The sequence below is a fragment of the Mesoplodon densirostris genome, chromosome 15 (genome assembly GCF_025265405.1).
Source record: "Mesoplodon densirostris isolate mMesDen1 chromosome 15, mMesDen1 primary haplotype, whole genome shotgun sequence".
NCBI classification, from domain to species: domain Eukaryota; kingdom Metazoa; phylum Chordata; class Mammalia; order Artiodactyla; family Ziphiidae; genus Mesoplodon; species Mesoplodon densirostris.
In genome coordinates, this window is record NC_082675.1 from 26,072,925 (window position 1) to 26,099,306 (window position 26,382).

General features: G+C 55.5%; 1 protein-coding gene across 2 annotated transcripts; it reads right to left on the minus strand.

The window, feature by feature from the left end:
- Positions 1 to 1,654: 1,654 nt before the first annotated feature.
- On the minus strand, positions 1,655 to 26,036 carry SMARCB1 (SWI/SNF related, matrix associated, actin dependent regulator of chromatin, subfamily b, member 1). Of its 2 annotated transcripts, none has more exons than XM_060119694.1 (9): positions 25,764 to 26,036; positions 21,946 to 22,057; positions 20,283 to 20,412; positions 18,257 to 18,394; positions 16,105 to 16,232; positions 12,877 to 13,043; positions 8,235 to 8,425; positions 2,322 to 2,453; positions 1,655 to 1,986 (listed from the first exon to the last, which is right to left on the minus strand). In XM_060119694.1, the coding sequence occupies exons 1-9, from the start codon at positions 25,854 to 25,856 to the stop codon at positions 1,947 to 1,949; spliced, it is 1,131 nt and encodes a 376-aa protein (XP_059975677.1). In that variant the 5' UTR covers positions 25,857 to 26,036; the 3' UTR covers positions 1,655 to 1,946. The 2 variants fall into 2 exon arrangements, with proteins under 2 accessions (XP_059975677.1, XP_059975676.1); XM_060119693.1 differs by having other exon boundaries at positions 21,919 to 22,057.
- Between the last annotated feature and the right edge of the window lie 346 nt (positions 26,037 to 26,382).

Here is a 26,382-nt window from a genome sequence, read left to right on the forward strand (position 1 = left end):
GGCTGATGCCTCTCTAGGCCCCTCCTGTCCCTCACCAGCAACCCACAAGGGGAGCTTTGCCTCATTTTCCAGCTAAGCAGCTAAAGAACTGGCTAAGTACCCAAGGGGCCAGGTGCAGAAAGGGGGCAGGACCTTTCTGTGACCCCGAAGCCTTAAGTGTCACCTCAGCAGAGTCCAACGGCTGAGGCAGAGACCTCTGGGAAGCTCTGCCCCTGCCATTTTCAGTTGAGGACGCGGAAGCCTCCTCTGGCCCACAGCTCACTTGCATCAGATGACCAGTCCACATGGTTTATTCCTGGATCGTCACCAGCACGAGGGCTCCTCCAGCCACCGGCTGTCACGTTCACAGATGACAGAAGTATTCGCCATGGAATGGACCTTGACGTTGTAGTGAAACCTTTGGAGCAGCAGTGGGCTCTGCGGTGGGCAGGTGGCATGTGAAGGCCCGTCCCCGGGCCTCTCCCAGGCAGGTGGCCAGCCTGGCCAGTGGGCTGAGGCAGGCAGGGTGTATCCCACCCACCGGCTGGGGGCTTGGGCCACCGCCTGCTGGCCTGAACACACACCTCATCAGTGGAGCCCACTTGTCTCCAAAGCCAGCTGGACCTGGAGCCTTCCTCTTTGTTCAAGGCCTTCCAGTGAAGCCCAGCTGTCTCCTTGCTTAGGGTCCAGCAAGTTCCACTTCTGGATGAAGGGCAGTGGCTGGAGTACAAATTCCTAGGACGTGCTCACGAGGCCCCCCACCACCCCCGCCCCAGCCCAGATGCCAGGCCCATCTCACCCCACATCCCACAGCGAGAACCCTCAGGGCTCTGCCCCTGCCCAGTGTGGGGCTTCGGCTGGGTACTGGGCGCCGTGGGGCCCCAGCCATGCTCCGGGGAGCAGAGCAGGCCTGACCCTCAGTCCTGCCAGCAACTGAAGGTGCAGGGTCTGGGCCCACAGTCTTCAGTGAGACTGTAGCTATGCCTGGGTTACCCTGCGGTGCCTGGCCCAGTGAGCAGGTCCCCATGTGCCACCCTCCTGGGTCCCACATCCCAGGCAGAGTGGGGACCCTTCCACATTACAGAAGAGGATGCAGAGCTGCATCACCTTCGAGGTGGCGCCAGGTTGGGTGTACTGCTCCACACTCTTCTCCTGTTACTCCTCACAACCGGCAGGGAGGTGGGGGCTGGCCCGGCCACAGCATCAGCTGCGGGTGGAGATGGGCCCCAGTCCACCTGTTACGTGTGAGGTGCTAGGAGGTGTGGCGAGAGCAGAGCACACCTGCTGGAGCTGAACCGCTGGGCGTGGGCACCCGGGCTGGCAACACACCCTCAACGACCGCACAAGATGAGGCCTCTCCAAGGACCAGAGAAGCAGGCTCCTGGCTGGGGGCGGGGCTGTGGCTGATAGGGCAAGCAGCCCTGCCTGCTGAGCCTCACCTTCTCATCCCTCTGGGACTGCAAGGACTTGCTGAGCACAGGTGGGCGGGATGCCGGGGACAAGGGGAATCAAAACTGCTCTGAGTCACGGGCCTTGCAGGGCTGAGAATAGAGCCACAGCCCTGCTAAGGCCCAGCTGGGGACATGAGGCAGAGGAGGGTGAGGGGCCTGCCCGCAGCCTCGACCACGTGTCCTGACCACATGTGTTCTCCCCATTCTTGTTTTTATGCCACCACTTTGAAGAAACAGAACAGGACCTGTTGCCTTTTATTTAAAAAATGTTGCTTGCCCTGCCTGGGGCTCCTATACAAAAACAAAACACAACCCCAAACGAGGCTTCTTCCTGACCAGAGACGGGCGGTGGGGACTGGAGCTCAGCAAAAGGAATGTGTACCCTGGGGTGGATGACCAGGAGGCCCCTGCCCCATGCTCCTCAGGATGGCCGGGCTGCCCCCTCCTTGCCAGAAGATGGAGGGGAGACGGTCCAATCTTCCAGATGCTCCGTGGGAGCCAAGCACCACTGGGTGGTTACCAGGCCGGGGCAGTGTTGGCCAGACGCCTCATCCGCCTGCAGGAGGGGAGAGGGTGGTGACCCTGGGCAGCTGCCCCTCCACCAGGGATCTCTAGGGCAGCCAGGGGAAGGGGCAGAGACAGGACGTGGTAGGTGGGATCCCCAACCCCTCCCTCAGCCTTGGCCTGTCTGCTACTTGGGGCCCTGAAGCTGCCCTCTGTCCCACCCACCTCTCCAGGGGTCCCGAAACCTGGTCTAGGCTGTGGTCAGACCGACCCAAGGGCTACTCTTGTCCCTTGCAGGGCTAGACTGGGACTCATCATCCAGGGGCCTGCTGGGTCTTGGGAAAGGCGACGGTCCTATCCTGCCTGGAAATGGGGCTGGGGAGGCACCTTGTGTTCCTGTCCTGGTCGCGGATCTTCTTCTCCATCTCGGCGTCTGTCAGGGTCTCCAGCAGCGGGCACCACTGATCAGCGTCGCCTGTATTCCGGATGGCAATCTCCACCGTGGGCAGGGGGTTCTCACTGTGGAAGACGGGAGGAAGTAGACAGTTCACAGAGCAGCAGCTGGAGAGGCCCCAGAAAGCACTGTCCATGCCCCACGGGCAGCTGGAATGTTGGAGCCTGGTTTCTGTGCCCAGCCCCCAACAGGGCGGTGGGGTGCTGCAGCCCAGCGGACAGCACAACAGTGACTCCGGGTCTGCATGTTGGGGAAGGGTCCACAGGACAGCGCTGCAGAGCCAGCTGTTCCCACTGCAACTGTGGGGAGGGGGAGGGCCGTCCGCCTCGCTCAGCGTCCACGAAAAAGGAAACCAAAGGAGTCCACCCAGGAGTCCAGATGCCGCTCACCTAGGGCCACTGCCCCTGATGGTCCCACACACGGCTCCTCAGCCCGTCATGGGGCCCAGAACCCACAACCCCTGACCGCTCCACCTTGGGGTCCCTCAGAAACGTCTCCGACTCCAGCTGAGGGCCACCTGCACACCCTCTGGCTAAGTGGACTCGGTGGTGGGGGGAGGTCAGCCTCAGCGAGGCCACCAAAGCTGGGGGTGCCTGACCGAGCTGCTGCCTCTGCCAGGAGGGCCAAGCCCAGGCTGCCTGGTGAGCCTCAGCACAGCCCGAGACCTGCCCTCGTCTACCTGGAGCCCTGTAGAGTCAGCTCTGGAGGAGGGAGAGCAGGGGGGGCCCCAGGGAGGTGCCCGGTGAATGATGGCACAGAAAAAAACGGGCCCCTGGCCTTGGTCTTAACACCTCATCTCGAAAATGGGGACAATGTCCTTGCTGTGAGGGATTTCAGAGGATCACTATTACTAACATCCAACGTACATCCACTATGTGGGGGCCAGTGCCACTCCCACAGCCCCCCGAGCCTGTACCGAGGGGCTGCCCAGCGTGACTGCAGAGCCCCCGCCCACCCCCCTCATGTTGCTCCTCGGCCTGGAGTCTCAGGGACCGCAGGTGCACGGGGCACAGCCCAGGGCTGCCCTGCTCCCCTGCAGAAGTGGGGTTCACCTCTTGCTGCCACAGCTTGGCCCATGGGGTCCATGCCCGTGAGGCCCGGAGCCGGTGCTGGTGACTCAGAGGCCCGTGGCTGGGCCGCCCCTCCTCGGCCGCTCCTGACAGCTGCTCCCCAGCCGGGTGGCGGTTTGGCAATCCCAAAACCAGCCGGCCACAGACCCAAACATCATTCCTCACCTCGAGGGCTCCCAGCCGCCTTCCTCAGGAGGGGGAAACATGAAAGTCACCAAGCCCATGCGGAGGGGAGCCAAACATGTTTTCCTCTTAAACAAGAGCTGGTGCGTGGGTCCTGGAGGCCCCTGTGTTTACCTCCCCATGGCTCTGGGAAGATTCCACCCCAGTGGGTTTGTTCTAAAATAAGAACTGCTTGAACCAGGCACGGAAGGATGGGTCTGGAGCCAGCAGGCCCCATAGGTGTTGCGGGGGACATGCGGGCAGAGAGCCACCCTGCCGCCCTCAGAATCCCCTCTGATGGGATTGTGCTTCCCGGGCCTCAAGGCCACCTGGGACCCTGATGTTCCCACAACCTGTGGTATCCAGGCAGGGAGGCCATGGCTGAGGAGGCAGAGGACCTGGACGTTCATCTTCGATGTGACCTCACTTTTATGACCTCACGAGGTACGAGAGGCCAGCTGAGAAGCAAGACTGTGCCCACTTGGTAGATGAGAAAGAACAAGGCTGCAATGGTGAGCAACCTGCCCACAGCTCCTCAGCTGGGAGGAAGGGGCAAAACTCGACGTTGCCTTCCTGTTTATGATCAACTAACTTTGGATAAGGGGCCAGACTCACTCAATGGGGACAGAGCAGTCTTTCCTCCAACAAATGGTGCTGGGACAGGAGCCTGGATCAGGCCACCGTTTCTTAGGTAAGACACCAAAAGCACAAGCAACAAAAGAAAAAATAGATAAACTGGACATCATCAAAATCTTAAACTTTTGTGGGACTTCCCTGGTGATCGAGTGGTTAAGACTTCGCCTTCCAATGCAGTGGGTGCAGGTTCAATCCCTGGTTGGGGAGCTAAGATCCCACATGCCTCTCGCCAAAAAGCCAAAACAAGCAATATTGTAACAAATTCAATAAAGACGTTGAAACAATGGTCCACATCAAAAAAAAAAAATTTAACTTTTGTGCCTGAAAGGACACTCTCACGAAAGTGAAATATAATCCCACAAAATGGGAGAGAATATTTGCAAATCATGTATGTGATAAGGGACCTGTAGCTGGGATATATAATGAACTTTTACAACTAAATAATAAAACACCAAATAACCCAATTAAAACACAAAGGACTTGAACAACCTTTTGTCTAAAGAAGATATACACACGTCCAATAGCACATGAAAATATGCTCAACACCATCAGCCACTGGGAAATGCAAATCAAACCACACCGAGATGCCACTAGGGTGGCTAGGATCAAAGTCAGGCGAGGATGTGGAGAAACTGGAGCCCTTGCTCTGCTGGAGAGAATGCAAAATGGCGCAGCTGCTTTGAAAACAAGTCTAGTGGCTCCTCCAAACGCTAAACAGAGCTACCACGTGACTCAGCAATTCCACCCTTAGGTACATACCCAAGAGAACTGAAAATAGGTGTTCAAACAAAACCTCGTGCACAAATGTTCACGGCAGCACTACCCTTAACAGCCAAAAGTTAACACAACCCAAATGACCAACTGATGACTGGATAAATAAAGTATGGTCTGTCTATATGATGGAATATTATTCAGCCACAAAAAGGAATGAAGCTCTGATACAGGCTCCACATGGACGAACCCTGAAAACATTATGCTAAGAAGCCAGCCACAAAAAACCATATGTCATATGATTCTATTTACATTAAGTAATCAGAACAGGCAGATCTACAGATGGGAAGTAGATCAGCGGTTGCCCAGGACTGCGGAACTGTGCAAACACACAAAAACCCACTGAGTCGTCACTCTAGGTGGTGAACGAAAACAAGCCGGCCAGCCCGGCCATGGGGCCAGCGCAGGGGCTGGAGCCCCAGGACTAACCTCTTCTGGTGGCTCTGGTCAGCCAGTCCACAACGACCCTGGTGCCTCCCAACCCTGAGGCTGTTCCAGTGACAATGCCTCTGTCCCCCACCGGGCACAGCTGCCAGGTTCTCTGACCCTTTGCCTGTCCCCAGCTTCCTCCAGCCGCTCCTGCCCTGGCCATCTGCTGCCTCCTCCCTGGCCCACACCCTCTGGCCTCGGTGGCCAGGCACTCGCATCTCCTCTGCTGGACAGCGTGCTGGTTCTCCCGTGTCCCCAGCCAGGGTGCAGGGCTGGCCTGGAGGAGGTAGAGGAACTCTGCAGGATGCCACCCCCCTCACAGTCTCGGTGACTATCTGACACCCTCACACCCTCTGCCCAGCCCTCCCCTGGGGAGCCCTGCCCCCTCATCACTGTCTCTGTCTCCATTCCGCTGGCTCCAGGACATCTATATGTCCTTCTGCTTCAGCTCTGTCCTCTAGCAGCCACACGCCCACGTCCCCCTCATGCTCACTGCCTGCCTCTGCCCACATCAGGCTTGCCCGGCCCACTGCCTGTTCTCCGCACTGGTGCCCCAGCTCACTAGCCTGTGACTAGCCTGCTCCACTGTCGCAGAGGACGGCACCGCGGCCAGACACCGGGCTGGGCTCAGTCCGGGGGAGACAGCCAGCACTGGCTCACAGGAATCCAGAGTGCTTCCAACAGGGGTGACGGGGCCCAGAGCTTAAAGTCCCCTTGAGGAGTCATGTGACTCAGCAGCTGCCAAGCCTCGCGTAGCAGAAACCAGGCCGGGGCTCCCAGTCCAGCTCTCTGTGGGCCAGGCAGGCCCTGGCCCTGGGGGTGCGGCAAGCCCCTCTCCTTTCCCCAGGCAGAGGCTGGACAGCAGGGAAAGGCTGCTACTGGTCTCCCGGGGAGCTCCCGAGGCGCGGGGAGTGCACGGGGAGAACGCGGGGTGGGGTCAGGAGACAAAGTTCCAGGCACCCTGCTGGCCGCAGTCCTGCCCCTGGATGATAAAGCCTGACCTCGTGCTCCCCTTCCTACCCTGCCAGCTCTCCGAGCACCCCGCTGCCCAGCCCAGACCCAGCACACGCGAGCCCACGAAGCCTGGTCGGCTGGGGAAGTGCAGCAGCCCTCCTGACGCCAAAGGAGGCCTGTGGCCGCCTCCAGACCACCAGGCAGGCCGCACCCACCCAGCTGGCTGGGCCAGGCTGCTGTGGAAGGGACATGCTTACCACAGTCCCCAGTGGGGTGGCCCTGCCTTTGATCCTGAGGATTTGAAACCTGCATCTTCAGTACCAGAGTCATTCCCACCCACACAACGGAACGTGTTAACTAGCTGCTGAAATGGGAGCACTCCATCCAAGTCCTGACCTGCACGCCTCGGGGCCCCTGCGGGCCTGCTCTGGAGCTGTAGGTCGCACTGCCGACAGCCCAGAGCCCCGGGAATCAGAGCAGGAGGGATGCAGCCTCGTGTGTGGACACCCTCCAAGTCCCCCTGCTGCACACCAGTGAGGTGTGGGCCCTGACTCAGCATTTGGGGATGAGGGACTCCCAGGACCTCAGGGTCGACTCTAGGAAGCAAGGCCACCCCAGACTGGCCCCAGACCGGTCGGCCTCAGCTTGCATGCCGTCAGTGGACACACACCGTGACACGGTGAGCAGACCTCCCATGGGATGTGGAGTGTGGGCCTGGACCCACATCTGTGGAGCAGGATCCCCAGTTAGCGGGGTTGCTGGTGGTCATGGGAGGCCACGCATGTTATGTCAGCCGGGACGCCCGGGGCCTCAGGCCCTGCGGGTGTTGGTCATTCCTTCTCTCTTGCTCAGAGCTACAGGAAAACTGAGAAGGCTACCTCCTGGGATTTCTGGGGGAAGCAGCTGAGACACAGGTAAGCCCACGCACCCCCTCAGCTGCCCCGTCTCTGCAGGGCTCTTCGGCTTTGCTCCTCCGCACCACCTTAAGGGGGGGTCGGTCCCTCAGTAACGGCCTCCAAATGTGGACGGTGACAGCTCGACGAGCAGAATAAATCCTAACATCCTGTTTTGATGCAGAGATACTCAGTGCCGCCCCCACTGGCACCCATCCCGCAGAGGAAAAGGAGCTCGGGGGACAGGGCTGGATGTGACAAACAGTCCTGTGGGTGGGCGAGCTCTGCTATGTGGTTAACACTCGCCGACTCCTGCCCCGGCCAGGCCTGCATGGCAGGGCCACCAGGAACAGGAAGGCCACATCTGTGTCATGAGGAGCCCCATCCCCCAGTCCACCCCCACCAGCACCCATGACACTGGACCAAATGCTACATTTACACTCCCTACCCCGCCCCATCCCCAGCAGCCTGAACGCTACTCCCTCTTCCACACTGGCGGCAACCAGTACGGGTCCAGCCGGCGGAGGCGCCCACCACCTGCTCTCTGACTGAACAAGTAGCCTCTTGACTCCCCTTCCAGGGAAGGCAGCATGGAGTAGCCCTTGTTTGAGATTCAGTGCCAGTCCATCAGACGACCCTGACCGAGGAAGGGTCTGGGTGAGTGCAGGGAGGAGGTGGCGTGTGAGGGCGGCAGGGGCTGCTGGTGGCAGAGTGAGTGAGGACAGAGGGGCAGACCCGCCACCTCCTTAGATCCTCCTCTGTGATGGGGGATGGGAGGAGCCAACAGAGGCCGTTGAGCCCGCAAAGCTGCCCTCGGCCAGATGGCATCATGAGGCTCCAGAAAGTCCCAAAGGCATCACTACACACAGGGGGAAGCCTTGTCCCCAGAATGGTCTGCAGAAGGAGGAGGAGGCACCTGTCCGAGACCTACCTGAAGGCGTAGGTCTTCTGATGCCAGCTCAGCTGTCCCCGGATGCTGTACGCGATGGTGGTGACGAACTCCCCGCCCAGCCCCAGCTCGGAGCACAGCTTCAGTGCAAACTTCTCTGGTGAGTTCTCCTTCTCTGACATGTCCCACTCGAACTGGTCCACCAGGGAGATGTTTCCCACGTGGATGTTCAGCTGGGCCAGAACCAGGAACACGAGTCAGAGCAGGCAGAACTGCATCCCCCCTCCAGGCCCATGAGAAAGTGAGAGGCTGCCCTTATCCCTCTGGCTGCAACTCCCCATCCGCAAACGGGGCTGACCCCACAGACCTCCTGGGCGGCCAGAGGGACTGTGGTTCAGGCCCTGGCACTGTCACCCTCTAGGGAGGGCCCTGGAGGGCCCCGGGCACCTGAGTCCCGCCTTGCCCCTGTTCCCACCCCCTCGCTCCCTGCACTGGCCGGTACCCTCTTCTCTGCCCTTCTACCGCGCCGCTCTGCACCTTTACAACATGATAAACACTGGTCACTCATCAGATACTATCCCCAAGCCCTCACCTGAGCCAGCGTCTACCCCCCTACTCTGTCTCTTCACGGAACATGCCCTGCTCTGAAATCATCTGCTACGTGCGCTCACAGACCCACAGCCCGCAAGGCACAGGCAGAGCCTGGGCAGGTGGGGGTGGGGGGCGGCGGGAGCGGAGGCCATGCCGGCTCCTCCGCCTCGTTCCCCAGAGGCATCTGTGAGACATGCCACCTGCAGCCACAGCCTGTGCCCCAGGAGCTCCCCACCCTGACTTCTCACCCCACAGATGACCTGGGCCTGCTCTGAAACTGGGCATCAGCGACTCACAGAAAGGACAACTCGGGGTCTGGCGGCATTCACTGGGCATCGTGTGGAGACCCCTGCCCCTGCTGTCCAGCCCTCTGCCAGCCAAGCACGCCACGGTGCACCTGCCCCTTCATGCTACTGTCCCCAGGCGCTCAGCTGGGCTTTTAAGGTTCGGATCGGGACTCGTCCATGCCTTCAGAGAAACGTGAGGCCCTACCACCTGACCTGTGCATGAAGTCCTGCACCTCTGGGCCCCCTGCACAGCGCTCCACTCTGCAGCCGAGGCCCAGCCACTCCCGCCTCCAAGCCATGCCCTTGCTGGGCGACCAAGCAGGTCTGCTGGTGAGAATCGGAAGAGCCGGCCCTTCCCAGCAGGAACCACGTGTCTGCTGAGCCACGTCGGCACAACAGGACCGGAAAGCGAAGCAGCAGCAGGCAGCCCGTGGACACATCACACGGGACCAAACCACCCCACGCACGACTCGGCCTGGCCATCAGGGGTGCCACGCAGACCGGTGCCTGTTTGTGCGCTGTGCCGACTGCTCATCAACGCTATCGTTTATTAAGAAATGCAGACTCCTGCCGACCCAGGAGACGCACAGGGGACACACAGTGGGAAAAACAGACACAGAGTCATCTTCATGGGTTGACATCCAGTGCAGGGTTAAATACGTGAATGAGGGGACATCAGAGGTGTAGGTGCTGAGGGGAAGAGGGGGAGGGGCAGAAAGTGCAGTCAGCCGTTAGCCAGGAGCCCCAGGAAGGCCGCCCAGTGGAGGGGGCATTTTAGGAAGAACTGGACAAGCTGAGAGAGAGCAGGGTGGGGCTCCCAGGGGAGGGTATGGGCAGAGCAGGGCCTGAGGCCTCCACAGAGGACACAGGAAACTCACAGAGTGGGGACTGGGAGCCGTCGGTGGGGGTGGGGGGGTGGGGGGTGGCTGGACTGTGGGGCCAGGCCCCCTGAGCAGGCTCCCCAGCTTCAACCTGAATCACCCACATGCCATTCCCTCCCCAGAAAGGGCCCACCAGCCCCCCAGAGTCTGACAGCTCCACCCTCAGCTGCACTGAGCCCCACAACCCTGGAGGGCCAGGTGTCCTGGTTGTGGTGCCAGCCTGAGCTTTCGTTCCACCGCTCCGGGAGCACCTGTGAGCAGCCGCCCTGAGCCTTAGGGCTCTGCTCTGTGAGGAGACATTGGTCTGATGTCGTCCTCCACTGTGTCCCAGAAGCACCCGGCTCCTCTGGAGTCTGTGACACACGGGAAACCCTGGATGTGGCCATCAGCGTGCTCGCCTACCAGGTGGCACGCTCCCCCCAGGTCACAGTGCCCACGAGGCTCTGCCCCCACCGGAAGCAGGCCTTCCCTGACCAGCTGTGTCCGGCCCCAGTGCTGGCAGGCCCTCACAACCCGAACCAAGCAGGACCCCGACCTGGGGATGGTCTCCCAGCAGCCTACCAGCCGACACCATCCCATGGGTGGGGATTATAGGTGGGTGTGAGAGACTGAATGGACCCCACGGCTGAAAGCTGTCTAGTCACCAAGAAAGCCTCTGATCAGGGAGCAGGTGATGGTCCCAGGTGGATTTTCAACTGCCTGACAACTTTCTGTATGGCTGCCCACAAGCCCCATCAGGATAATAAAAAGATGACACTCAGTTACAAGAAAATGTCAGAGAAGCCAGCTGTCAGACTCACAAGGACCCTCCCTGTGGCTGACCCCGCCTATCTGGAACCACGCAGTTGGGTGTAGCCAACTCTGCAAGTCCACGTCCCCACCATGGTTACAGGACAAAGATGCAGCACAGAGCGGAGTAGGGACCATCCTCCAGGGGCCACAGGCTGCGCACAGGGACACAGGTGTTGGTCCCACAGCTGCACCCCACACATCCCCACCGCTTCTCTCCCAGGACATCCCCCTTCTTTCTCACCCGTGCCCTTTTTCTGCTAGTTGGCCATGAGAAACTGAAATAGGTTAAGAAAAATAAATTCATATTTCTCTTAAAAGAAATTAACTAGCAAGGAGGTTGAATCAGTAATTAAAAACCTCCCTACAAAGAAAAGCCCTGGACCGGATGGCTTTACTGGTGAATCCTACCAAACGTTTAAAGAAGAATTAATACCAATCCTTATCAAATCCTGCCAAAAACAGGATGGACTTGAGGACACAGGGAGGGAGAAGGGTAAGCTGGGACGAAGTGAGAGAGTGGCATGGACTTATAAATACTACCAAATGTAAAATAGATAGCTAGTGGGAAGCAGCCGCATAACACAGGGAGATCAGCTCGTTGCTTTGTAACCATCCAGAGGGGTGGCAAGAAGATACAAGAGGGAGATATGCGGATATATGTATATGTATAGCTTATTCACTTCGTTATAAAGCAGAAACTAACACACCACTGTAAAGCAATTATACTCCAATAAAGATCTTAAAAAAAAAAAATCCTGCCAAAAAACTGAAAAGCAAGGAATACTTCATAACTCATTGCTTTGTTACCAAAGCCAGGCAAAGATACTACAAGAAAGGAAAACTATAGACCAATACTTCTTATGAACATTGATATAAAAATCCTCAGCGGACTCCCCTGGTGGCGCAGTGGTTAAGAATCCACCTGCCAATGCAGGGAACATGGGTTCGAGCCCAGGTCCAGGAAGATCCCACATGCCGCAGAGCAACTAAGCCCATGCGCCACAACTACTGAGCCTGTGCTCTAGAGCCCAAGAGCCACAACTACTGAAGCCCGTGAACCCAGAGCCTATGCTCTGCAACAAAGAGAAGCCACCACAATGAGAAGCCCGCGCACCGCAATGAAAAGTAGCCCCCACTCGCTGCTACTAGAGAAAGCCTACACGCAGCAAGACCCAATGCAGCCAAAAATAAATTTAAAAAAAAATTCAACAAAATACTAGCAAAACTGAATTCAACAGCACATTAGAAGAATTACACACCATTATAAATGATACAACAATATAAATAAACTATAAAAAGTGAAACCTATTCTGGCAATGCAGGGATGGCTCAATAAGAAAACCGATCAATGCAATAAACCACTTGAACAGAATGAAGGACAAAAACCATATGATCGGGGCTTCCCTGGTGGCGCAGTGGTTGGGAGTCCGCCTGCCGATGCAGGGGACATGGGTTCGTGCCCCGGTCTGGGAAGATCCCACATGCTGCGGAGCGGCTGGGCCCGTGAGCCATGGCCGCTGGGCCTGCGCGTCCGGAGCCTGTGCTCCGCAACGGGAGAGGCCACAACAGTGAGAGGCCCGCGTATCGAGAAAAACAAACAAACAAAAAAACCCACAATGAGATATTGCTTCATACCAAGCAGGCTCTGCAGCAGGCAGGCCTGGGCCCAAACCCCAGCTCTACCACTTCTCAGCAGGGCAGTTGGGGGTAGGTGGCCCCACCTCTTCACTTGTAACACAGCATCTTCCCCCAGGATGGTGGGGGTTACTGAGACAGTATGGGATGTGCTTGGCCCAGCCTGCCCATGGGAAGAGTGTGGCAGTGTGCTCATCTTACTGTAGCCTTCCCTGCTCTACCCGTCAGCTGGCATAACCTCCTTTGTACCACCCAGGCTCTGCTCCACACCTGGCAATGCCACAGCAGCACCCCGAATGCGCCCAGAATGTGATACCTTACTCAGAAGTCAGCCCACGCCTTTCCTGGGATAAGCTGCCTGAAAGACAGCTTTCCAGAAGCCCTGTCCAACAGTATTAATCCCAGACAGGCTTCTGTTGAAGCCTCCACGTAGCTTCAGCACCCCATGACCCCCACCAGTACAAGGAGGGCCCTGGTGCAGGGTGGGGAGCTGCTTACCTTGATAATGACACGCTGGTCTGACTGGTCCTCCAGGATGCTGTCTGTGGGGTAGGACTCGATCTGCTGTCTGATGGCGGAGGCGATGGCTGGTACGAACGTCAGTGGGTTCAAATCCAGGTCATCACAGAGAATTTCTGAAAACATCTCAGGGGTCATCAGCTTCTCTGAAATGAGGTGAGAGGTATGGATTGCTGGTGGATTGCAGGGCCTAATGTCACCGTGCTCATCCCTGAACTCCCCGAGCCCGTCCTCCTCTGCCAACCCACCTGGATGAAGATGAGCATAAAGATGAGGACGATGGATCCTCCCAGACACGGTAAGGAGAGGAAGCACAAGATGAACACCCCCCTTCTGGCCCTTAATCCATACACACCACCCCCCCGACACCTCTGGAGGTGGTCAAGACCCTATGTGCTCCCCAACCCCAGGCTCCCCACTCCCAGGCTTAGCACTGCACGGCTCCGTTAGTTCTAACCAGTGAGCTGTCTGGGGAGGGGGGAAGCAAAGGCACTTCAGAGCTGACGCGCCACTTCCTCCCCTCTTCCAACCCAGGCAACCAGGGAAGCCCACGCGGAGACACAGGGAGGAGGAGATGGCCTCAGAGGAAACCAACGTTGCCAACACCCTGACTCGGACTTCCAGCCTCCAGAACTGGGAGGAGATAAAACCTGCTGTTATGCCCCCAGGCTGTGGGACTTTGTCACCTCGGCCTGAGCTAACACAGATTCCTTCCAGACAAGCCACTTGGAAGCCAGCATCCACTGGAAGACGGAGCAGGTGCATGTCTATCCACTATTTCCTCGGCAGTGGAAATCCCTCAGAGATCACCTGGGGCTGCGTGTGGCTTTTTACAACCCCTCGCTGAGTTTCTGACTCTGTGGGCAGCACACACACTCAACAAGGCGACAGCGTGGGGGCGGGTATGGATCCTGGATCCTGGAGATGTAACTGCCTCAGGCGTGAGCTTCATGGGGACTGTCCACTACTGGCCGGACTACAGCAAGGTCCTGTGCAGTCATCTGTTTTCCCCAGACCTGCCCTCTTTCTCATAACCCAAACTTCAATGACCATGTGCCAAACTGGGATGAGCCACAGAGAAGGGAAAGCAAAGAGTGAATTCCCGGGTTTCCCTGGTGGCGCAGTGGTTTAAGAATCCGCCTGCCAATGCAGAGGACACAGGTTCGAGCCCTGGTCCGGGAGGATCCCACATGTCATGGAGCAACTAAGCCTTGCCCCACAGCTACTGAACCTGCGCTCTAGAGCCCGCAAGCCACAACGACTGAGCCCGCATGCTACAACTACTGAAGCCCACAGGCCTAGAGCCCGTGCTCCACAACAAGAGAAGCCACTGCAGTGAGAAGCCTGTGCACTGCAACGAAGAGTAGACGCCGCTCTCTGCAACTAGAGAAAGCCCATGCGCAACAATGAAGACCCAATGCAGCCAAAAATAAATAAATAAGTAAAATAAATAAATTTATACATATATATATATAAAAAAAGAATGAATTCCCTCACAAGTACTCGGCATGATTCCATCTTCAAGAACGAGGTCTGCTGGGACTTCCCTGATGGTGCAGTGGCTAAGAATCTGCCTGCCAATGCAGAGGACACAGGTTCGAGCCCTGGTCTGGGAAGATCCCACATGCAGCGGAGCAACTAAGCCCGTGCGCCACAACTACTGAGCCTGTGTGCCACAACTACTGAAGCCCACGTGCCTAGAGCGCGTGCTCCACAATGAGAAGCCACCACAATGAGAAGCCCACACACCGCAACGAAGAGTAGCCCCCACTCGCTGCAACTAGAGAAAGCCCACATGCAACAAAGAAGGAAGGAAGGGAGGAAGGAAGAAAAGAAAGAAATAACTAAATAAATAAATAGAATGAGGTCTGCTTAACAGACAACTGACCCCACTATTTCACTAGCCCAGAGGAAGGGCTAGAGACCAACCCTCCTCACAGCACCATTGTGCCAGACCTGAACACTCAGCCAGCCTACTACTGATAACGCATACATCCAGTTTTGGAGAAGCAGCAGGAAGCTAAGGGGCTCAGGCCAAGCGTCCTATGAGTATATTGTGCAGAGAATTTTAAAAATTAACTTTTTTAGTCTATGATCGTCATAGATTCAGATGCCGCCTTGATTACTGCAGCTCCACACCAAGTCTTGGGATTAGGAAGACTCATTCCTCCTACTTTCTTCTTTTCCAAAATTGCTTTAGCTACTCTAGTTCCTTTGCCTTTCCATTGAAATTTTAGAATAATTTTGTCTAAATCTACAAAATGTCTTGCTGGGATTTTCAAAGAAATTGCATTAAACTTGCATATTAAAAGGGAAAAGATATGGAGATATATGTATATGTATAATTGACTCACTTTGTTATAAAGCAGAAACTAACACACCATTGTAAAGCAATTATACTCCAATAAAAATGAAAAAAAATAAACTTGCATATTAATTTAGGGAGAATTAACATCTTGAATCTTCTGATCCATGAACATAGTTGTCCGTCCATTTATTCAGATCTCCTTTAATTACTTCCATCAGTGCTTTATAGTTTTCAGCATATGAAATGTTTCCTGAAACAAACTATATGCTTGTAAGATTTACACCTTTTTTCTTAACTGTGTAACTGTAAATAGTAACATTTTTATACTGGACACTTGAGTGTCCACGTGTTCACTGACAGTATATAATGTATAGAAATACAATTGACTTTTGCATGTTTATTTTGGGTCTTGTGACCTTGCTAAGACTTGGTTATTAGTTCTAGCAGGTTTTTTGGGTAGGTCTCTTGGGATTTTCTATGTAGATAATCATGCCATCTACAAATAAAGACAGTTTTATTTCTTCCTTTCTGAAGCGTATGTTTTTTATATCATTTTCCTGCCTTGTTACACTGGCTAGTACTTCTAGCACTATGTTGTCTATTCCCAATTTCCTGAGTTTTTATCAAGAACGAGTGCTGGATTTTGTTAAATGCTTTTTTTGTATCAATTGATATAATCAAGGGATTTATCTTTTCTAGTCTGTTAATATGATGGATCACACTGACTGATTTTCAAACACTAAACCAGGTTTGCATTCCAGGATTTGAACCCAAAGTCCACACCCTCCAAATCTACTCCACAATGCTCTGAATGTCACAATCAGAGTCCAGGGTCCCCCTGATGGGCAGCAGGCAGGAAACAAGACTGTGTGCAAGACGGTGGGTTGGCCACCACATACCGTTCATGTTCCAGGTAAAGGCATCTCGCAGCTTCTGCCCGTCGATCTCCATGTCCAGTCGGATGGGAACCAGCACCTCGGGCTGGGACGCGTTCTCATGGATCACAGCTGGGTCGTGGTCGTCGAAGCTGGAAGGGAGGCAGCAGCATGCTCAGCAAGGGGGGCTGGGGTCCCTGCACCCAGGGCCGCCCTCTCTGCACCACTGGTCACTGTGACCTAACCAGAGGGGAAACCCCGCTTCTTATAGGGACTTGTCCACTATGGGCTGAGTCGGCAGAGACAGTGCCAGCAGGGGTCCACGCTAATGGACACGCGGGACGGGAGAGGAGATGCTGACTTGGGCAGCAGGACAAGATGGAGATGTCCGAAGTAAGGGACATTTAAGCCCCAAGACAGGCAGGACTTTCCCAGGAAACTGTAGGAAAGGAAGGGTACTCCCAAAAGTGGAAGCCCTTGAGCAAAGGCCGAGGGGCAGGAGAGTCGAGAACTGCTGAGGGAAGGAGGGGTGCAGATGGTGTTGGGGAGCAGTGGGAGGATGCTGGGAAGCCACAGGGGTCCAAGTGCCCACAGTTCTCCATCTCCAGCCTCGACCCCGAGGGAGCCCCAGGAGGACTGAGAACAAGGCAGTTCTGTGCTCACACCTGCATTTTAGGAAGACGAAGCGGGAAGATACGGGGTGAGGGTGGGTGCAGGAAACCCAAGGGTGGAAGACCGAGGGTTGAGATCTGTTCTCAGAGAGCTGGGGGCACAGATGACAAATAAACAAACAAATGAGGAAAACACCCCCCTCTCTCCGCCCAGACACGAATGCTCTAGGACAGAGTGGTCATTCTAAAAGGGGAGGACCACTCTGAGAAGTGACATTCAAACAGAGATGGGGAGGGAGAAAAAGCAAGGGGGAGGAGGGAAGGAGGAGGGAGAAAGGGATGAGCCTGCAGATGCTGACAGGAAGTGAGGGAATTGCGAGGGCAGGAGTGCCTGGGAGGCTGAAGAGTGCTGAGAAGGCCACAGTGCCTGAGGTGAAGGGCGGCAGGAGCCGGGGCCAGAGAGGGGCAGCCACCACCAGGACTCTGTCACGTGGATGCTGGTGTGACGGGGCATCTAGAGGACCTGCCCTGGCTGAAGGGGCACATGCCCAATGGGGAGCTGGCCAAGGGTGGCCGGATTCTAAACACTTGGAGAGCTGAGCAAGTAGAATTTGTGGAGACTGGCTCTATGGTGTGAGAAGGAGGAAGAGTTCCAGGATTGTGCTCCAAGCACAGGAAGGACGGGATTGTTGTGTCCTGGGCTAGAGAAGCCTACAGGCAGCCTGTGCTGGAGGTGCCTGGGGCGGCATTCAGAGGAGAGCTTAGTGGGCGGGAGCTTGAAAAATGGCCCCCCAGAGACATCTATGTCCAAAGTCTTGGAACCTGTAACTGTCATCTTACAGAGCAAAAAAGGAGAGGAAGCCTTGTCCAAGTGGGCCCTAAGTTACATCACAAGTGTCCTCACAAGAAAGAGAGGGAGAGGGAGTTCCCTGGTGGCCTAGTGGTTAGGATTCCAGGTTTTTACTGTGGTGGCCCAGGTTCAATCCCTGGTCAGGGAACTGAGATCCTGCAAGCCACGCGGCACGGCCAGAAAAAAAAGAGAGTGAAAGAGAAAGAGAGGGATGTTTCACACACACAGAGGAGGCCATGTGACCAGGGAGGAAGAGACTGGAGTGATGCTGCCACGAGCCAAGGAACGTGGCAGCTGCCAGCAGCTGGAAGGGACCCTGGAGGGAGCAGGGCCCGGCAACACCTTGATTCCAGCCCAGTGAAACTCCCGGCCTCTGGAACTGTGTGAGAATAAACTTGTGTTGCTTCAAGCCACCCAGTTTGTGGCATTCTGTTCTGGCACCATGGGCAACTAAGCATTGAGTCATGTGGATGGCAGAGAAAAGGTCCAGAGACTGCACCCAGGAACGCTACCTGAGGAGCTAGGGGTGAGCGCAGGCAGAGCCAGGCTGGACCATGCAGAGCCAGTCATGCTGGACGCTGAGGGAGACCAGCCCCAAGGAGGAGCAGTGCAGCGTTTCGGGGACAGGAGATCAAAGCAGAGCGTTTTTCTGGGGAGGAGGAAACTAAAACATGCTGGAGGACCTCGGTGGACTCAGAGGGCGAGGCCCACTCACCACAGCGGGAATGTCCTCTTCTTGTCCCGGCCCATGCGGTTCCTGTTGATGGTGGTGGAGCAGGGCACGGCATCCAGGTGGTGGGAGCTGTTGGGCAGGGTGGGCACCCACTGGCTGTTCCTCTTAGCCTTCTGTTCCCTGGGAGACATGGAAATACCTCCGCTCAGTCTATGAGCCGAAACTGCCCACCAGGCATCAGGTCGTGGTCAGTGGGTGCCCACTGCGCCCCTGCTGGGCCCCAGGTCCCAGTGGGGACCTCTGTGCACCCCAGACTCCGCAGGCGTCTATTCCCTAGGCTCCCACCAGCACCTGCTCCTGGGTTAGGGGAGGTGCAGAGGGGCCCCAGCCCAGTGCCTCAGCCATGACCCAACGTGCTACATGCTGGGCACAGCTGCATGGAAGCAGTCCCTTCTGCGAGGAAGGGACTGTACAAGAAGCCTGCCCAGAAGAGCAGCCCTGGAGCAAAGCCTTAAATGCTGAGTCACGGTTCATGGGTGGAGGAGAGGAGAGCATTTCAGGAAGAACACAGAGGGCAGCAGAGCTGGAGACACAGAGAGGGTCCTGATTACAGGGGCTGGCGTGCTCTGCAGGAAATGGATGCACTCAGCAGGTGGCTGTGAGTCCCTGGAGGTTTGAAGCAGGCAGAGACTCAGACTGTTATTTTAGACATGCAGTCCAGGCTGAGACAGACTAGGCAACAGCTCTGGCCTCTGGGCCTTCAGACCAGTAGAAGTGAGAAGACACATTGGTAAATACTCTCTACAAAATGATGCTCAAAGTAATCCAAGGAACCCATGTCCCAAAAGAGCTCACTCTTCTCTCCAAATTACAAGTTGCTTTTACTACTAGGAAAGTACCAAAAGCTGACCGACAGGAGGGGGTGGGCTCCCACCTTGCTCTGCGAGACCCTTCATCACCCTCGGGCCGTGTCCCTAGTAACCTGGGAGCAACGCGAGGGCAGCAACTGTACGTAACTCACCTTTCCATCCCCAACCTCTGTACCATGTCACCTTCATGATTTTCCGTAACCGCATCACTTGAAACAATGGCCTGCCCCCCGCCTTAGTGCTCCCGCCATCTCATGCACCTAAATGCATGTTTTCTTGAGAGTTGAAAGCGTCGAGCAGGTATTCTGCACGTCTCGCTCATGTGAGCCAGGTTTCGGGTTGCTGCAGGGTCTACTTACCCACAACACATCATGTAACCCCAGACTACTTGGGTGTCTGCATCTTCGCTCACACAGCCTTTCCCTGAGGCAGGACACTCAAGGGGCTCCCTAGTTCCCTTCATAATTCACATGCCACCAATAGCATCTCTGTACTTATAATGGTTTTTGTTGACAGTATAAATTATTTCCCTGGGACAAATTCCCAGGGGTGGAATTAATAGATCAGAGACCAACAAAAAACTTTGAGGCCACAATGCCTGAGGCAGAGCCGCCACGGTGGGCGCGAGTGTGCCCACTCCATGACACCCTCTCCGGTTCTTTATGTTGCTAGTTATTTATATTTTTATTCTGCATTTTTAAAGTCACACTCAAGAACAAACATCATTCCCTGTGTTTGTTTACTCCTGTGCCTCAGTGTGGATCACGCTTTACCTATTTGTCTACATAAAATAGAGAAATACTTGGGGTATCCAAGTTTTTCTTATAAATCTAAATGAACTCTACAAGGTAGCAACTTCCCAATTACTCCCCTGTTTAGTTGTTAACGTAAATGCTCTTTCAAAGGATCTACGCTGATACGTTCAAATCTATTGTTTGTTTCTTTTGTGAGCTGATCTGGGCCACTAATTGTTCTGACAGATTAGTGAATCCCACTTTCAAAGCATTCTTAATGACTCTCCAGAACCCAAGACTTGACTTATGTTTCTTAGAAGTTCCAAAGTCAGAAAAAACTTCGAAGCCTGGCTAAGACGACCTGTAAACACAGTGGGTAAATTGCTGAAAAGTATTTTGGTTCCAGAGCATGAGAAAAATACCCGTGGGTGTCCCGAGAGCGAGCCGAGCCTGAGGGTGCAGTACCTGAGGTAGGTGGGGGGTTCCGTGCTGATGGATACGGCCTTGTACTTCTCATCGTTGCCATCCAGAATCTCTTCCACCTCGGAGGCTTTTAACAGAGTTACGCTGGTGGCCAAGGTCGTGTATCCATGATCTGCAACCAGAGATGCGGCTGCGGTCACCCTGCGGGAGGGCAGTGAGCAGCAGCAGCCAGGAGATGCAGCGCACTGAGGTCCTCACATGCAGGAGGTGGAAAAGCGGGTGTCAACCTCACTACTGCCCAATGCTGGCCTCTTCCAAAGGGGCGGTCTGGACCCTGGCTTTCTCTAGAGGCCCTCCCGGGTCAGCACTCCCTGGATGGACGGGGACTAACGTGTCCCGGGAGGAGCACTGGCTCCAGGCACAGGGTACGCCCATGGGCAGCTCAGCCCGCGGAGCCTCTCGGGGAAAGGAAGGCTCCAGAGTGACACCGCCAGTGGGAAGAGGTCTGACACCGCTGCAGTCCACGACACGAAGCAAGGTGGAAATGAAATGGGGGATGAGAAACATTTTTCTTTTAAAACAAGAGCCCAGAGAGTTGGAAAGAGCTGCTGTACACCAAACAGGAATTCCTGGCCCAGCGCCAGTGGATGCGAGCTGCCCGGGAGCGGGGAGTTCTAGACAGTTCGACCACAGCTCGCCTAGGAAGCCTGGTGGAGAGACAGATGGTTACAGGAAAGAGGCTCCCGAGCGCGAGGCCGAAGAGTCGCCAAGGCTTCCAAGGGGCAAGCGCAGCTGGGGACGCACTGGTTAGTGACTGGCGCTCCACTGGGGCGGAGGGAGGACCAGGGAGGCTTTGGAAAGCGCGGGAGGGAGGAGTGAAAAGTTACAGCAGCGCATAGGAAAGCAGCTCCGGCTCCTGCATTAAAAGAACATGGTAGACGAGACCAACGCAGGGCTTACAGACGAACCGGCACGGGACGGACTGCAAAGAGCACATGCACACACACAGGGACGCGGGCACACGCACGCAAACGGGCACACGCACGCAAACGGGGGACGCGCACGCACGCGGGCACATGCACACGAGGCCCGGGCCAGCTCCGCCAGGCAACCCTGCCAAAGGGAAGGAAGCTTCGACCAAGCCCAGAGGCACAGGGCCTCTCCCCAGCTCAGAGATGAGGAGCACCCTCTGCCCGCCCTCCCGGGTCGGGTGGCAGCGCCCCACAGCCCCAAGCGGGACATGCACACGAGCGCCAGCAGACCGACTGCCAGAACCAAGTGCCACACGATGGATGTGCGCTGGGAAGCGAAGCGGTGAAAGCCTGAGGGGAGCGGGGGCTGGGGCGGCCCCCCGCCGCCCGGGCGCATGGAGGGTGACGATGGCAACACGCCCGCGGCAGATGGTAGAGCATCACAGCATTCCTAAAACGTTTTCAGACCAGCGGTCTTCACAACACCCTCTCCGCCCTGGCCCCGCCCCCTCCGCCCACCGCCCGCTGCCAACACCTGACCCTGACCAACCCTGACGGAGGACCACCCGCTCCAGGGGGGCCTCCAGGACGCTCCACCACCCTAAGGTCAGGGCTGCCGTGAAGACGCTCCAGAGTGAAAACGTTTTATCTTCATGACATAAGCGAGTGGTTTTGAAACAGGTTTACAAACCCTCGTGAAGACGCACCCTTAGTGTTAGGTTTTGTTTTTTTACCATGTGACGATGCAACTATTTTCTTCCTCTCTTCCACAGTGGCTAGTCGCCTCCAGAGCGAGGGGTATCTCTTGTACAGAGAACCTCGGAACATACGGAGGTAGTTTCCCACCTATGAGTAAAGCGAGAAGGCTCATTATGAGGGTCGCAGCTCCTCGAGGAAAGGGAGGGCCCTGGCTCAGAGGCTCTGCTGGATGAGTGACAGACAAACACACCTCGACTTGGCCCCCAGGCCTCCAGGCGCCAGGCTTCCAGCAGCAGTAAAAATACATTCTGCTGACATCAGGGGTTCAACAGCAGTTCGTATCTGGCCTACATCTGTCCCTCTGGCAGGGGTAATAACATCTGCATCCTGACGACAGGACCAAGTTCAGAAAGGCCTGACCAGACGCTGGGGAGGCAGGCCCCCCGAGCTCACTAAGAAGCTCGATGTGATTCTGATTTTGGACTAAGGATCGCTGGCACTTTCCAGAAATGTAAGGCCTCTCTGACTTTCTTTTATCTTAAGACTTTGATATTTTTACGATGTAATAAAGACCAAAAAGGTCTTTTAATTTTAGACAGATGCAGGATAATTTCCCCCATGGCCTTTGTTGCTTTGTTTAGTAACAAAACTCAAACCAGAAATACCAAAGGAATTTTCCAAAGAGTTTAAAATGCACTTATCAGCAATCCTTAGATTGCTATATAAATCATTACTGCCCCAAACAATAGCTTCAGTTTGCCTGTACCAAATACTCGAAGTACGACTTACTTGATGAAAAGAAATCTAGTCCTAAAGTTTTTATAAAGAAACTCCATTGTTTCACTGACTTCAAAAACGAACACTTGAGTCACATGGCCAGGGACAGCAGGTGGACTGCGTGGGTACTGGCTCCACCTGTGACCAGGCATCACTTCCCTTTTCTGGGTCTCCCTACTTATCTGTCAGATGTTCATCAACTGTGAGGTTCACCCACGAAGGACCACTTCTACTACTTTCCCACTTACCTACCCCATTATAGTATATTTATTTTTAAAAAGTTTCTCCATTTTTCATGAATCAAAGATTTACACGATGCCCAACTAGGGCTGCCGAACAGTGCAAGAGAAAGTGGCCACAGGGTCACTGGTGCTCCCCACTGTGGGCACAGACCCATGCGAGTTATTTGGCTTGAGTGTGGTTACCGTCCAAGGGTAAACACATAGTTTCCATTAGGTTTTTGAAAAGACACTGACTATAATGCCCCCACTACTACTTTGCAGGTCCTGCAGACCTCCCACACTCCTAGGCCCTTCCCAAGGTCCCTTCAGAGCTTAGGAGACCAGGTCTGCCTTCCTGGGTTTTCCCTGAACCAGCCTTTGCCACCTCTGGACCCAGGTTTCCCAAATGGAAAACCAAGGTGTGGTTATGGGGATTTCCTAGGATTCTCTCAGCAGTGACTCTGGCGTGGTGACAACGGCTGCCTGCAGATGGCAGGAGAAGGGTGACATGCTCACTGCAGCTGTGGATGCCCTCCCAAGGCTGCTACACCCAAGTGTGTGGGGGCGCTGAGGGTGCTGCTCTGGCGGGCCCACCTCTCTGAATACGGTGCCTGTTTGCCAAGGACATGGGGCCTGGGGGTCATCCGCCCAATGCTGTCAGAGGAGCTGCTGCTATCAGTAGACAGCACTCTGACCTTGAACCCTTCTCAGGCCTCCCAAGGCCTGATGATTGGTAAGCCAGGCCCCAGAAAGCAAACTGCCTCTCCCTTCTCCCATCTGGTCTCTATAAACTGCATCTCAGGACAAACGTTCTCACTCAACAGGGCTGAAAGAAAAGACTGCAGTTAGCTTTCTAGAATCTAAAATGTGCTAAGGGGAAGAACTTAGAGACCACCTAGTCTAAGCATCTCATTACATACATGAGAAAAGTGACACACAGGCAGAGCCGAAACCAGGCCTCCTGACGTTCTGCCCACCTGGCTGCGGGCTCCACCTAATAAACGCAAGCTTGATTTTCAAAAGTACCACCGACTCAGGGCCAATGGTAAACTGACTGCTCTTCCTGCCCGTTAGATCAGGTAAAGGTTTCTTTCTTTTTCTTAAATTAACTAATTAATTTATTTTTGGCTGCATTGGGTCTTTGTTGCTACGCGCAGGCTTTCTCTAGTGGCAGTGAGCAGGGGCTACTCTTCGTTGAGGTGCATGGACTTCTCATTGCGGTGGCTTCTCTTGTTGCAGAGCACAGGCTCTAGGTGCGTGGGCTTCAGTAGTTGCAGCACATGGGCTCAGTAATTGTGGCTCGCAGGCTCTAGATCGCAGGCTCAGTAGTCGTGGCTTAGTTGCTGCATGGCATGTGGGATATTCCGGGACCAGGGCTCGAACCCATGTCCCCTGCACTGGCAGGCGGATTCTTAACCACAGCGCCACCAGGGAAGTCCCAGGTAAAGTTTTCTTTAAACAACCTGTCCATCATCACAAACTGAAACTCCTCCACTGCCTTTGTGCCCACCGGCCAATGAGGACCATTCTGAGCTATGGCAGATGGCAGGCACTGGCTCCTCTCCTCAGCACAGCTAGCTTTGAAGAGTAGTATTTTTGTGATGACATGAAAAATGTGTTGCATCCTGCCCCTTGTGTTTTACAAAAACTGGTGAAAAAAGGAAACACTAAGGTTCTGATGCTACTGAAAACACTGGTCTCATAACTCAATACAACTCAGACAAGCCAGGAATCACAGGAAGTCCTGGAAGCCTCAGTGTGACCATCATGAGGCTTAATTCATTCACACTATGTTCAATTGTGATGGAAAAAAAAACATTGTGGGGGAAAAAAAGAAAAAAAAAAGGAATGAAATGTCTAATACTGAAAACTGCTACAAAGAGAAGCAACTGCTGGCACTTGTAACTGCTTTAACTCTCCAACATCTGCACTTAACTCATTACATGAGGAAGACACTACTGCTTGGTGTTTGCACATCTAAATTGCATATCTATAATTGAAAAATATATGTGTATGTGCATGTACACACACAAACCGGGGACTGCTAAAAAGGCCTAGTTTGAGGCAATCTGGAAAAACTTAATATACTTGGTATAAACTACCAGTGAAGAACCAGTTGTAGGGTTTTCCTAAAGTCAGTCATCCACATGATTCAACAGAGTGCTGAAAAGTCACTTTTATTTAAGGATTAAAGGCTTAAGTCTCTTTCCCCTGTACTAACTCAGAGTAGGTTCAAGATATCCGAAATGTCAAGCGCTTCCGAATTGCTGATAGATCTGACTCGGGGGCTGCAGCCAAAAGCAAGCATCCTCCTCCCAACCTGTTTCCTCACTGGTAATCAAAGGTCAGAACAACTCCCCGCCCACCTCAAAGTTCACGAACACGAAGGGGGTGAGCCCTCACTAAGCCCCGTGTTTCGAACATAGGATTTCAGGATCCCAGCTCCAGCAGTGTGGGATGGGTGCGCGTGAGGGGTCCAACATCTCCCCCCACGTGTCGCAAAAGATAACACCCCGTTTCTATGTGTCCGGCTGGAGCTGTGGAACTCAGCGTGGCCCAGGGGCCCCGGGACGCCGCAGCCCTGGCAGCTGGGCGAGTCCGCGACTCCGCAACACCAGCGGGTGAACCCAAGCGGCCGAGCGCGGGGCGGGGGCCTGCTCAACCACGCCCCGGTCAAACCGCGCCCCAAGACAGACAGACCACGCCCCGCTGGCCGGCCGTACACGCGCGCGCGCGCCCGCCCTTCCGCCGCGATGAATGGAGACGCGCGTTCCCGGCGCGCAGACCCGCCCCGAGGCTCCCGCGGGGACCAGGCCGGCCAGGGGCCCGGAGAGAGAGGACGCGCCGCGGGTTACCTCAGAGCCGATCATGTAGAACTCGCCGTCGTCTTCCAGCTGGAACTTGACAGGCTTCTGCCCGAAGGTCTTGCTCAGCGCCATCATCATCATTGCGGCGGCAGAGTCGGGTGGCCACGATCGGGCTGCGAGGGTCAGGAGAGCTGAGGCGGGGCCGGGGTGCGCCGAGCCCAGGGAAACCGAAGCCGGAGGCGAAGGGCTGGCCGAGCCGGGCCGGGTGCTTGCGCCGCCGCCGGGCTCCTCCACCGCCGCAGCAGACGACCAGGCCGCACTCAGTGCGCAGGCGCGGGCGTTGACGCTGACGCGCGCGCCGCTGCCGCCCAAACAAAAGGCCGGGCGCGCCCACGCGTGCCCCTTAAAGGGGTCTCGACCCGTTTCTCTTCCTCCCAGGTCGCCTCCCAAGTGGAGGTACCAGGGAAAATTTCTCCCGGACAGAAGTAGCAACCGCGGCCCTGACTCAGGCGGTGGTCTTCCCAGTCTCACAGCTGGGACTGTAACTCAGACCAGTGAGGAGGAACAAGGCGAGGCCTGACGGCCTGGAGGAGGCCAGAAGCACATATGCCTCAGTTTCCTCGGCCCAAGAACTCAGTGCAGCTGAGCAGATAGGAGGGCTCAGGGA

Bases quoted from the DNA above. Each gene is read 5' to 3' on its own strand.
- SMARCB1 (XM_060119693.1), bottom strand. From the start codon at position 25,856: ATGATGATGATGGCGCTGAGCAAGACCTTCGGGCAGAAGCCTGTCAAG. The intron at 20,413-21,918 runs GTGCGTCTTCAC...CTCTGGTTGCAG, and splicing joins AACAAAACCTAACACTAAGG to ATCATGGATACACGACCTTG. The intron at 18,395-20,282 runs GTACTGCACCCT...CATGTCTCCCAG, and splicing joins GAACCCCCCACCTACCTCAG to GGAACAGAAGGCTAAGAGGA.